General features: G+C 34.4%; 1 protein-coding gene across 4 annotated transcripts in view; it reads right to left on the bottom strand.

Annotated features, from left to right (window-relative positions):
* The window catches only part of LOC128894558 (rab11 family-interacting protein 4A), a 36463-nt gene extending 22974 nt beyond the window's left edge, over positions 1-13489 (bottom strand). For 2 of the 4 annotated variants that reach the window (XM_054156380.1, XM_054156379.1), the window contains exons 1-3: positions 13348-13489; positions 3095-3660; positions 6-80 (exon numbers count right to left, since the gene is read on the bottom strand). In XM_054156380.1, the coding sequence (XP_054012355.1) occupies positions 6-80; positions 3095-3546 (527 nt within the window). In that variant the 5' untranslated portion in view covers positions 3547-3660; positions 13348-13489. The remainder of the gene's footprint in view (positions 1-5; positions 81-3094; positions 3661-13347) is intronic. The other 2 variants (XM_054156382.1, XM_054156381.1) reach the window with 2 other exon arrangements.
* Between the last annotated feature and the right edge of the window lie 494 nt (positions 13490-13983).

Here is a 13983-nt window from a genome sequence, read left to right on the forward strand (position 1 = left end):
TTTACCACGATGGTGTTCGTCTAAGCGATGTCCGCAACCAGGAGTGCCTTCCTATGGTTGAATTCGGGCTTCTAGGGTTTCTGTTAGAACAAACCAATGGAATAATAAACTTAGAAGTCTCTATTAGACATTTAAAAATTATGATAACCTTATACAGTACTTTCAAATTATTCTAACGACTCGAAAAAACTTTGCACAACCAATGTGTAGACAGAAATTGCATTTCAGTTGTGTAAATGCATTAAACTCTTCCGTTGTTCTTACTAGACTGCGGACCTTTATGCATTTATAAGAAATTTGAATGTGCAAGAACATACAAAATGCAAACAATATGCAAGAATATAAAAAAGATTGAAAGTAAACTTCATGTTATAATATTTGCAGAATAAAATAAATTCCTATATAGGCTTAACTTTTGTAGGCACATTCGCAAAGATTTTATTTTGCATAAAGATCCGCAGTCTAGTTATTATCATTCGTTGAGCTCATAACTACTTAAGTTATGCTTGTGTCGACCATTGCTATTAACTTTCAATACTACTCATAATACAAAAAAGAAAAAGGAAAAATCTAAAAATGTATTTTACTTGAAAACCAAGCATTAACTTCGATTGTTTGAGAAGACGAGTGCATACATCAGGAAGCGGTAATGACGAGCAACATGAGTCATAAAAAAAATGCGAAAGATTAAAGCGGAAAGATGCGGAAGATGATGCGAGGCGTGATTTTATTTTCTCTTTTTTCGTGAAAGTTTTTCTATTCATCGAACCGACCCGGGGGAAACATTAATTTAATCGTGGGAATAGATACATATCTGTCTGATTTCAAATGATATTAATAAGTAATGTGAGAGAGAAGACGGTATTTAACTTCCAAACGTGAAATTCAATGTCCACGGTGGGTCAATTATAAAAATTAGTGTCTTTGTTCGAGGTAGCAGGAAAATATTAAAAAAGAAAATGTGTGCTATCCAACGTTACTAATTAGAATCTTTTACAAGTCTGATGTTTTTTAAGGAATTTGAATTTTTAAGTAGGTTAAATTATAATCATTGATTTCTCTATGTACAATACAATATTGTATTTTAAATATTACTCTAGTAGGTGAAGTAAAAAGAAATTGAATTGAAAGAATCTTTTACAAGTCTGGTGTTTTTTAATGAAATTGAATTTTTAAGTAAGTTAAATTATAATCATCGATTTCTCTATGTACAAAATAATATTGTATTTTAAATATTACTCTAGTAAGTGAAGTAAAAAGAAATTGAATGATTCAAATAATAAATTTGTTACTTGTAAAAGAAAAAGAATTCTTAATAACTTCTTAAAATGATATCTACTTGCATAGAATATTTAATGTATTACATGTACGTTATATGAATTGTATATTTTATACAGACGGTAGAGCTTGTATTATTCGTTAGGAAAAGTAAAAGCAAAACAAATAAAATATCCATTCTATAGTAAGATTTGTAATTCGCAAGAAAAAATCACTAGTAGAGCACTATACTTCATAATCACGTTTGGTACCACTATTCAATTGGACCATTTTTAACTCAAATTGTATTATTTAATTCAGACCATGTTTTGAATTGTGTACGAATAAAATATTTAAAATAGAACAAATGAATATTCTGAATAATGTCTCACGCAAAATGTGACACTGCCCTATAATTATTATCGCGATTGTTTACGGGTACAAAAAATAGAAAATCATCATTGTCACGCCTACGTACATGACATTACTCTCTCATGACAATCGGTATGTGACGCATGTTACGAAACGTGTTAAAAAGAGCGAAGATACCCTTAAAAACAGGACTTAGAAACGTAGAAGGCGCGTTAAACAATTTCTTTTAATTATACGTTATAAATCTATACACTATATACATATAAGTCAATGTATATTAGAAACTAGAGATCCCTACTTCGCGTGTATCGAAGTATCCCGGCAATTAATGGATCCGTGTTTTTTTTTTTTTTACATTTTTAATACACGGGTACCCGAATATCGAAATACGCCGATACCCGGATATCTAAATACACGGATATCCAGGTATCGAAATGCACGAATATCCACGTACGTATACGTGCATCGAATTATACGGGTAGGATATCCAATTATGTTTATATACAAACTTTTACGTAACAAAGCTATTATTCTAAAATAATGATCCTTATTAATTTGGAAAAAATTGATATCCAGTAAAATAAATAAATAAAGAAAATATAAACATAAGAAGAATAAATATAATAGAATAAATTGTTTAGTGTAATTTATAAAACTTTATTTACTAGTTAAAATAAATATTCACGTCACGGGTAACAATAGATAATTCGTTGTATGCGTACTCGTGTATTTCGATATCCGGGTACTCGTGTATTAAAAATACCCGTGTTCTTAATCCTTTAATACACGGTACACGTGTTCCGTGTATTTTAATACCCGTCCAAAACCGATGATCTCTAATAGAAACAAATCAAGGTTTAGCTGTAAATATATATTATAAAAATGAATAAAAATGCGTGATTACCAGAAGCCCGTATCAAAAAGATGGTAGTTATAGTAATTACCAAAAGATGACGTTATAGTCACAGTTACCATCTATTAAATTAAATAATCATAGACACTATATCCGCAATACTAACCAAAACAGATAGAACAATTTTTTAACCAATCTTAACCCAAAAACCTACCTCCCTCCCCTCTAAATATCCCTCCAAAATATTAAAAAGAACAATTTTTTAACCAATCTAAATCCAAAAGCCTGCCTCCCTCCCTTCCAAATATCCCCCCAAAATATTAAAATCTCGCATTTAAAAAGATTCATTCGGTATAAACTTTAATATCTCATGAAAATAACCCAGAACTCTGCCTTTAACATAATTACCCATCCATTACATATCCGCCTTTAACGATCAAGGCACCCTCTACTGATCGCTCCGGAAGCTCTGCTCGAAAATATTCGCGCGCGAAAGTACGGCGCGGTTCCCTTCGAATCGTACCCATCGATTAACTCAAAAAAAAAAAAAAAACCGATCGATAAGCACGTACATATGTAGAGAATGCACTATAGAGGAGGCAACGAACTTACTTGAGCGAATTGGTGCCGGTGGGCGAAGGCGCAGAACTACTACCACCAGGTGAGTCCACCCCGTCATCGGCGTCGCCCTCGACGGAACCGAAAGCCTCGTAACTTTCCTCTTCGTCGTGACTTCTCGGTGTTTTTACGTCGCAGGATGAAGCGGTCGCGTCTACGTGCTCGGGACTGGCGGAATAATGACCAGAGTCTTGGAGATTCGGATTCACCAGATTATGCAGATCGACCGACATAGAAAGCGAGGACGGTCCGCTCTCGCTCCATTCGATGCCAGGAGCTCCGTTTACGCCAATTCCACCCTCGTCCTCCGCGCGATATGATTGGCGGCCGGTCGGTAAGATGGCGTCACCATCACGTGCTACGTCACTGTCGGACACGACGACACGCGATGTAGCCACGCTGTTAGCGGTTGAGACATTTACGCCAGGCGAACGGGAGCTTACCATCCTTCGTTATCGGCCAGATTGGAGCCTAAGCTCGGACACGAACGGGAGAACCGACGGGTATCCCCGAAACTCCTTCGATCACTGACTGCCGCGACGGTGGAAACAGTCCCGTCACTGAAAAACATTCGCTCGATGAGTCACGGTTCACACTAAAAAGAAAGAAAGGCAACGTTTGTTTCTAAACTTTCCTGCCACGGTACGACTAAAGGTCGATTCAGACTATACGACACGGACCGGCACCGACACGACAAAATATTAAAACACGCGTTTTACTGGAACTATTCGCGCTATTTCACACTATTCTCGTTGACGGAACGTTCAAGTCGGTGTCTGTTAGGTGTGAATAGTTCCATTAAAACATTTAAAAGACGTGTTTTAATGTTTTGTCGTGTCGGTGCCGGTACGTGTCGTTGCCGGAACGTGACGGTCCGTGTCGTATAGTCTGAATCGACCTTAAGATTGTCCTAATAGGCCAATCGGTAGAGAATTAAAACAGCGTTTTTTGTGATTAAAATAATAACAGCAAACCGATTGTGGAATTACATAAAAAGGGATGCGTAGATTAATAGTACGTTTTTCACTCCCAGCTCTGTTCCGTTTTCTTGTTATTTACAATTTAATGCTAAAAAATCGTGATTTTTGTCGGTTTTTGCTTATAAATTTTAAACTAATGCGGCAATATCCATACATATAATCCATCCAACAATAATGCTCCAATGAGATAAAATGTAGGTGATGAAAATACCTACAGAATGTACGTAATTTAGTCAACTTTACAAGGGCTTTTCTCATACTTTAACACATTTTATCGAAAAACTAGAATATACGTTTTGTAGTATACGACGTCAACTATTCAAATCTGTTTTAAACATAAAAATCGGTCTCACGATAACGCATACAGGTCCGATGGAAAAAAGCGCACTGAAAAATTCAGATTGCGATTGTGAGAAAACCAGTCATCCGACAATCCCCGCTTTTTGCACACATAAAGAACATATCGATCACTACTTGTTCCCAAAAGGCCAGCGCTTCAGTTTAAAAAATGACGGAGATACGAATTTTTGAAAAAACACCGAATTTTCCGGTTTTCCAGATTTTTCTCCGTTCCTCATTATCCGATCGAGACGTTTGAGGTCTCATTCTGTAGATATTTTCATCACCTACATTTTATCTCATTGAAGCATTGATATTGCTGCATTAGTTCAAAATTTATAAGCAAAAAACGACAAAAATCATATACCTATTAATCTATGCATCCCATTTTATGTAACTGCACAATCGGATTGCTGTTACTATTTTTTTTGACACAAAAATGCTCTATTGATTGGCCTACTAGGAAGAGAAAACGTTTTCATTTAGAAATATTCGTGACTTTATGACCTTAAAAATGGAATAGTAGAAGGAAATAATAAAGAAATTAAGAGCAACAAAATTGGAAGAACGGTTTGAACCATTCATAGATAAAATGTATATACAGTGAGTGTAGAATGTATTCGTACACCGATCAATTTCCCAGAAAAATTTTCTGTGAAATTGTAGTTTCTTAAGTTAAGTTAAGTCTCATATTGTTGCATATTGCTTGCATTTTGTAGTTTCTTACACATTCAAATTTCCTATAAATGCATAAAGATCCGCAGTCTAATAATAAGTAAGAGTTCGTAGCTCCCAATAACGATATTATAATACTTTTGCCCCAGTTGAATACCTTTCTAAACGCCGTACGAATTTGGCATTTCAATGCGACCTTTCCTACTCTCTGCAATACATGGTATTTATCAGAGATGAACAAAACTCTCGCTACAAACCTTTAAACAACGAATAAAATACAAACTATCTCTATCACATTAACTGTTCAGTAAAAATTACAATCTTAATTACACAATACAATTATACTGTTACTCGAATCAAATTCTGTTTAACTCTTTTATTGGTCCAATTGGACTTGAACCGTATTCGACTAATTCGATCGTTAGGCGAAAAGCTTTGGAACGGATTAAGGGGGTATTATCGTCTAGAAGTTTGTTTTTTCAATAATTTTTAGGAATTAATTTTGCGAAAACTATCAAACCTACAGTACCAGGGTTTTTTTATCCATAATAAAACACGTTTCAACTAACAACACAAAATTTTATGAAATACTTGATTGAAATCTATACAAGTTATGCGTTGTTATGCAGGTTGTGGCGTGAGTCGCTCGTTCAATCCGGCGTACAGGCTGTGGCGGTTCTAGTCGTCTGAGACAGAAAAACAAATCTTTGTTTCAATCTATATGAATGTAGTTATCGTCTGAACTAGAATTAAGTAAGTACTAAATTTTTTATCGGAATCGCAGCTGTTTGAAAATTAAACTTTATTTTCCCGGAAAATTGCCAACTAAAATATGAGAACAGGGCTAAAATATTCAAGCTATCGATATAATTCTAGTTCAGACCATAGGTGATGGTGCCCTCGAAATGTGTGTAAAACCAGAAGTCAGTCGGTCCAATGGTTTTTGAGAAAAACGTGCGGCCGACTTGAAAAATGTCGTTTCGAGAAAAACGCGTTTAAAGTTTCCTATACATTTAGCACTAATACTGGTGAACAGCCTTTAAGCCTCTGTAACTATGAGAGCTCTGCGAATTTCAAATTAATATTTTAGAGGCACTTTCTCAAAACCTCAAGTGATAAGAAAATGCAAAAACTAAAATCGAATATTTGAAGTTTCTAGACGATAATACCCCCTTAATCGCGTAAGTCGTGGACTTATTGAAAGTGTAACACGGATCACCATTTGGTATCTTTAGCATCGAGCGGAAACTTGCGACAGCGGTACCTGAATAAATTGTATTCGTGAAAAAATACATACTCAGCGAATTATTCATTATGATCTTTCGTACATGCAATTTGATGAATATGCAACGTAGCGCGGATAGAGTCGGAGAAAAGCGTGAGAACCGAGTACAGGAGTCATGGTACACTGACTCAGACTTCAGCAATATGAGAAAATTTCCAAGTAACGACTTTGTTATGTTTCTATCTTCGCAATGCCACGGTGTGACGTTCAATGGATAAAATTCAAAAATTCCAAGTGTAAGATGCAAGCATTTATATCTCGTGTAATATGAATAAGATAATCTACTTTGCAATGTTATCAGTAACTTATAATTAGTATTTAAATTTATTGTTGATCTTTTTGATAGTATCTGTTTCAAATGTTCGCTTGTTCTATTGCAATTACTTATTGTACACATTACACAATTATTTAAATAAGCAAAAGGGAAATATTTCATGTCAAGTGTGTTTTTACGCGTTGATCGCCACGTCGCCCATATGTGGGTGACAGTGCTTTTCACTGAAAAACTAAAAAAATTAATTCTGAAAGGTAAGCTTCACAGGAAATGAATTTAAATGAAATCCGTGTATTTTGACGAAGTTATAAAAATAAATACCACGTCGGATGTTTGATTATGTAGTCTCCAATAGTCTGAATAATATTTAATCCTAGCTGAAATTTTCAAAAATATTTCTCTGGCAATCAACGTGTTAAGGGGGTATCCTGAATTAGGAGGTTTAAAAAAAGCTGGTTTTCGTGAATTTTTTTAGGATGGAAAAAAATAATTAATTCTATCGAACTTTTTGTCCTATTTTCATACATATTTGAGTAGTCTGTACAACATTTTTTTCAACAAGAAATACTCAAATTGAGTCGACTGCGACGCACATTTGTAGAGCACCTCGCAATTAAAACCTCCTATCGGCGGCAAAGATGCAGGTCGTAATTTTGGTTTGACACAAAACGACCATAAGAAATGTTCATTTTCATACATTTTTCTTCTATGTGAACTAAGACAATTCATACAAACAAAATTTTCAACAACATTTTTATCAAATTAAAGTGATTTTTTTTCACCCAAAGAACTCGTTCTTTTTTTCAAACTTGCAATAATTTCACATTTCACCATTTTTGCGGGTTTTTCTTAGTTCAGAAAGACAAGTAAATGATTTTCTTCTCTATTCTTCATTTACAATTCTACAATGTATGAAACTATGTTACCTTATGTTTAACAAAATTTTTCTTAGTTCACATAGGAGAACAATGCATGAAAATGAAAATTTCTTGTGTGTCAAACCAAAATTACGACCTGCATCTTTCCCGCCGATAGGAGGTTTTAATTGCGAGGTGCTCTACAAATGTGCGTCGCAGTCGACTCAATTTGAATATTTCTTGTTGAAAAAATTTCTACAGACTACTCAAATACGTATGAAAATAGGATAAAAAGTTCGATAGAAGTAATTATATTTTTCCATCCTAAAAAAATTCACGAAAAACCGCTTTTTTTGGACCTTCTAATTCAGGATACCCCCTTAAGACTCTGAACCTGTGTACGCGTACAAGAAGATAAAAAGAAGACACGAAAAATTTTGTTCGAGTCCCGTATTGTATTCTCTGTGCTGACAAAAGAAATGTATGTCAGACAACTGTGACAAATGTACGTCCACGTGTACGTACAGTAAAATAGGAGAATGACTGATCGAGGGCAGTAAAACTAGATATAACCATAGCATATACGATGTAGACACTTAGTCATCCATGCCGATAAATTTTCAAAACTCGAAGGCCATTCGAACGTGCAAAGTGCTTTTGTGACAACGTGCTTATAAGTGCAACGAAAAATACTGTTAAATGAATATCCTAATATTTGTTTGCTTGAAATTAAACTGAATTTTATCTCTATTTACAGAAACATACGGTTGGTCGATGGTTATTTCAAAAGTAAAATCTCGTATCTGTATCGTATCGAGCATTTTAATTATAATATTCTCGACTCTGAAAAAATGATTATTTAAAATTGAAAAATGATTTGGATACGTTTATCAATAGACTGATGATTTTTATGCGTTTATAGGAAATTTGAATGTACAAGAAACTATAAAATGCACACAGTATGCGATAATATACAAAATTATTTAAAATAAAATACATATTATAAAACTTGCAGATTAAAATAAAATCCTATTTAAGTTCAATTTCTGTAGGCATATTTGCAAAGATTTTGTTTTGCACAAAGATCCATAATCTATTAAATACTTATTATTAATCATTTTGTAGAAAAAACTTGATCGGAAATGGGAGTCCTAAATGTTATGTTTCCTGCTGACCATCTTCAAAATCTTTGATTTTTTAATAAGTTTTATTTTAGATTTAGTATTGTATTTAGTGAAACAGCCAGGAAGTTCCAGAGTCGAAATGCTTTTAATAATAATTCAACCAATTTGAATAAACAAACTTAAAATAGCACGTTAAAAAAGTGATAAATAGTAATAATAAATATTAATAATGATACGTATCACTAAATGTCAAATATACACACACGAGTTCGATTGATTTTCATACGCGTGTAAATTGAGCTCGTCAAGTTCAGACAGAGTAGGCGAAGCCATATTAATTAAGACAGCCGACGAGATAATCATGAAAGGGTCTAGCGCCCCGTTCGGTATAAGTGTGTTCCAGTAATCGCGTTATTATCAAAAGCAAACGTCTGAAAGACGGCCAAAATTTTTGTTCTCGAAATAGTATCCACCCACTAATCTACACGCTAATTTAGGAAGACCTGTTGCCAACGTTTAGTATTTTTTTATTGAATTTCAAACGTGAACGAACAAAATACTTCACGACACTCGATTCTCTGTCTATGCAATCTTTTTCTACATAAGTTCAGTTTCAACATGTTCCAGGAAAAAACAACTGATCAAAGATGAACAATATTCTTATTTAGATAAATTCTTTAAATAACAAATAAAAGATACACAGCTCTATTCGTTAGTACTAGAATGAAAATAAAAGCTTTAATTATAAGATTCATAAATTATGATGTATAAAAATTAAAGACAGCCCGAAATATTTCATAAGGGACGAATAAACATTTGACTGTCGTACCAAGTGAATGTTAAGAAAACATCGCTGTTCGTTATTTTTATTCGTTATTTATTATTTGAATCCACCCATCACTGTTATTCATAAATATTTTTACGTAAGAGATTGGTAAAGTCGATAATTAAAAGGGCAAACTGATAATTTCAGGTTACAAAAATAAAATCTTTCGAAATTATGCACAGCATACAAATTTTATAACAAGCAGTATGTTCTTTAAAACGTATCCACTGCATAAAAAGATAACTGAATGTACATATTTACATTAAAAGATAAACGTGACATAACTAGTTATCATAGGTAATCTATGTCTACAGATGTTCCTCATTGTTTTCCTATTTCCTTGTTGTTATATTGATAACGAAGATGCATTAGACGCACGTGGTGTGGTCGATCGACCATGCGGCCATTTTAACTAAAAAAATATGCAATTTTATCGATTCACTCATATTTTTAATTTTCCATTGTTAGAGGTGTAGAAATTAATTCTCTATCTTCAAATTTAATCATTTACAACTATACAGTGGGTGTAGACAGTACTCGTACATCGATCAATTTCCCAAAAAACTTTTGTGTGAAATTATAGTTTCTTAACCTTTTTTTTGATAATCAATGATATTTTACATATTCTTGGAATCTCTGAGATATATATAGTCCAAACAACATTTACTAGTTAATTTAATTCTTAGAAAAGTTACAATAATTATAAAATCAAAAGAAAATCCCACGAAGGAAGTATCATATACTTGTAAATTAATGTAAATTTCTTTTTTTTTTTAATGAAGTTTTAAATATGAAACAGTTGGCCGAATATTTATTGCTTCAACATTTCTATCGATTAAATGTTTTTTTCTTGTTAATTTCGCAACTTACATAAATACCTATTTTTTTTTTTGTAATCTATCTATACTAGAGATTTCTAAGAATATGTAGAATGTCATTGTTTATAAAAAAAAACAAGTTAATAAATTATAATTTTACATAGTTTTTTTTGGAAATTGATCGGTGTACGAATACTTTCTACACCCACTGTATATGTGCTTCCTTGGAATTTGTGTTTGAAGGAAAATTAAAAATTGTATGGTGTTTTTCTGTATAATTGAATCCCAAGTTTACTTTTAAAGGCACAGAACAATTTCCAACGCCTAACATATTAATATGGTTGCCATGATGGATCGTCCTACACGTTTTTAGTGTTTTTATTTTTGTTTCCACAATGTGTAAATGAATACACGAACGATGGTTTTGAATACAAAGATCTTTATTACCATTGTTACCACTAGTTTTACGAGAATTGCCCGTAGGATAGACAGCGTTTCGGTTTCCAGGTACTTGTCACTCGGAACGGAATGCGTAGATGCGTTTCGAATCGCAGGGAGATTCCAGTACGCTATTTAGAGCAAGCTCGAAAGTGTAGACGAAGAATATGCTTAACGCTCAAGAGCGTATAATACTTTAACCTTAATTATGATGACACGAGAGTACGCTAACTTCGTCGTTATTCGGACTTACGAACGATAACGTGGCCTTAGAAATTCGCTTAGCTTGAAAATACCGATTCCAAACGCGATCGAAATAAACGTTCAACATTTCACGATTCTGACAAATCGTCTTGGCTAATAATATGATACACACACATAGGATACGATTAAGAATATCGCTTATATTATTCAAAGGAATTGAAGGTAACGTAAATACCACTTTTTTCGTATCCTTCATATTCATTGAAGTCGAAATTATAGATTTGATGATTTCGAGTAAATGTTTCTTCAAGTACATGAACATAAATGAATTTTATACATATGTATATATTTGTAACGATAAATGTATTTGGAAACATTAAATCTATCATTTAATTCGAGTAAATGTTTCTTCAGGAATATGAACATAAATGAATTTTATAGATATGTATATATTTGTAACGATAAATGTATTTGGAAACATTAAATCTATCATTTAATTTGGACAAGTTTTTTTTTATACACATGTAAAGTTTATTCGCGTGTATGTTTATAACGGAACTTTTATTTGGAAATACCAAATCCATCATTTAATTTCGACTTTCATGGGACTGACTGTATTTCGAATACACTCAAATATTACACATTATTCAGCCAGCCAACTGTGTTTCACGCTTCGGTATGTTTGTTCCGAATATATCACGCCTCCTCTTCCGAGGTGACACAACCAAAAATTTCGAAATCCGGAAGTAACTCGTATCGCCTCCAAACCAACGCTGTCTAATCAAAATTTTGACTCGAGATTGAATTGTATTTTCGCTTTGATTACTCAAGCGTAACAACGTTTAAGCCAGGAATCGAATAATCGCGGAATCGCGTCACTTCTGAAGCAAGGGTGCAATGTACCGAAGAAATAAAAACGGACTTCTGCAACGAGAAAATCAATTACGAGATTCTATCGGGTTTAGAATCGTTCGTTGGAGGAATCTACGCGTTCGCTGTACGCTAGCGGCACGGCGCAATGTTGATAAAATATTTATTGAGTTGTCTGGAAAGTTCTTAAAAGGTGGAAAAATTGTGGAACAGAATGGTACATATACAGGGTATCCCAAAAATGTTGGAGGTCCTTGAAAGGGGTGGTTCGGGAGGTGATTTGAAACAACTTTTTCCTTAGCGAAATTGTTGTCCGAGACTTCGTTGAGGAAATATTAACGGAAAACACTGACCAATCAGAGCGCGAGTATGCCGGTGGAGCGGCCGCGGTAGCGAAGGCTACGCGCTGAGCGGCCGCGTCAATATCCTTCGATTCACGTCGAGTCACTTGTTCGCGTACGAGAGCGGCTACATAGCGCGTAGCCATCGCTATCACGGCCGCTCCACCGGCATACTCGCGCTCTGATTGGTCAGTGTTTTCCGTTAATATTTCCTCAACGAAGCCTCGCACAACAATTTCGCTAAGGAAAAAGTTGTTTCAAATCACCTCCCGAACCACCCCTTTCAAAGACCTCCAACATTTTTGGGACACCCTGTATAATTCAATAAATACATACAGTGGGTGCAGAATGTATTCGTACACCGATCAATTTCCCAAAAAACTTTTGTGTGAAATTGTAGTTTATTAACTTCTTTTTTTATAATCAATGATATTTTACATATTCTTGGAAATCTCTAAGATAGATATAGTCCAAACAACAATTACTAGTTTATATAATTTGCGAAATTAACAAGAAAATACAAAAAATCGGCAGAAATGTAAAAGCAATAAGTATTTGTACGATTCTTATGACGAACCATTTACAGCAGAGTTTGTAACGTAAACACATTAGTTTATTGCTCCGTAGGAATTAGAAACCATCGAATTTCCAAGAAAGTACTTTTAAAAATGAAGAAGAATTAAAAAGATCTAAAAATTGAAGAAGATCCCACTTCGAATAACTAATAATTTAGTTAATTTAACGCTTAGAAGAGTTGCAATAATGATAAAATCAAAAGGAAATCCCACGAAGGAAGTATATCATATACTTGTAAATTAATGTAAATTTCTTTTTTTTTTTTAATGAAGTTTTAAATATGAAACAGTTGTCCGAATACTTATTGCTTCAACATTTCTATCGATTAATTGTTTTCTTCTTGTTAATCTCGCAACTTACATAAATAGCTATTTTTTTGTTGTACTCTATGTATTCTAGAGATTTCCGAGAATATGCAGAATGTCATTGTTTATAAAAAATAAGTTGATAAATAACAATTTTACATAGTTTGTTTGGAAATTGATCGGTGTACGAATACTTTCTACACCCACTGTATCGAAATTCAAACGTGTCCTCGAATGTTTCTTAAAAATTGGCACGAACCTTCTGGACAACCCAATATGATTTAGGAAAGAAGGGACAAGACGTTCCTTGCATCGCTGACCGAACGTTGACTCACCTTGAACCGAACGATAGGTAATTCCAATTGCATCGAAATTCCGTCGATATACGAGGACTTGGAAGTTCTTCCACGTCGAGTTTAAAACGGTCGCGATCGAGTGAACAGGTTAATCACAGACGCTAGAGTACGGAACGTGTAGAGAGTGAAAAAAAAAAATAAAAAATCCGAGGCAGATGCACCTTTCTAGCTGTCACTTAAGGTAAACACCTGTGTACACTAAAGCCACGATCAGGTAGACGAGACGCTCACGGAAAACCGTCACGATGAAAGGGTCCTCGTCGCGAACAGGTACCCTCGTGAAAACATGTTACTCTGACCCGAACGGTAACAAATTTCAGACGACGGATGCGTAGACGCGGTTCGTGCTTATGACAATCGCGAGCGAACTAAACGGAAGAACGAAAGCACAACGAAATCGTAATGCGAAAACGAACGAAACGATTAACCGAGAGGAGCCATGACAGGTACGCATGCGCAACGAAATAGGAATGCCGTGAACACACAGCCACGTTTGCCCACAGCTATACACGGATACAACTAAACATCACGGTCGTACCCGCAGGTACGAGAAAGCACCAGTGTCTCTCAATCTACGGAGTACATTTGTATAGGTTAAAAAGGACTAGAACGTTT

This window comes from Hylaeus anthracinus, unplaced genomic scaffold (genome assembly GCF_026225885.1).
Source record: "Hylaeus anthracinus isolate JK02 unplaced genomic scaffold, UHH_iyHylAnth1.0_haploid 4, whole genome shotgun sequence".
Lineage (NCBI taxonomy): Eukaryota > Metazoa > Arthropoda > Insecta > Hymenoptera > Colletidae > Hylaeus > Hylaeus anthracinus.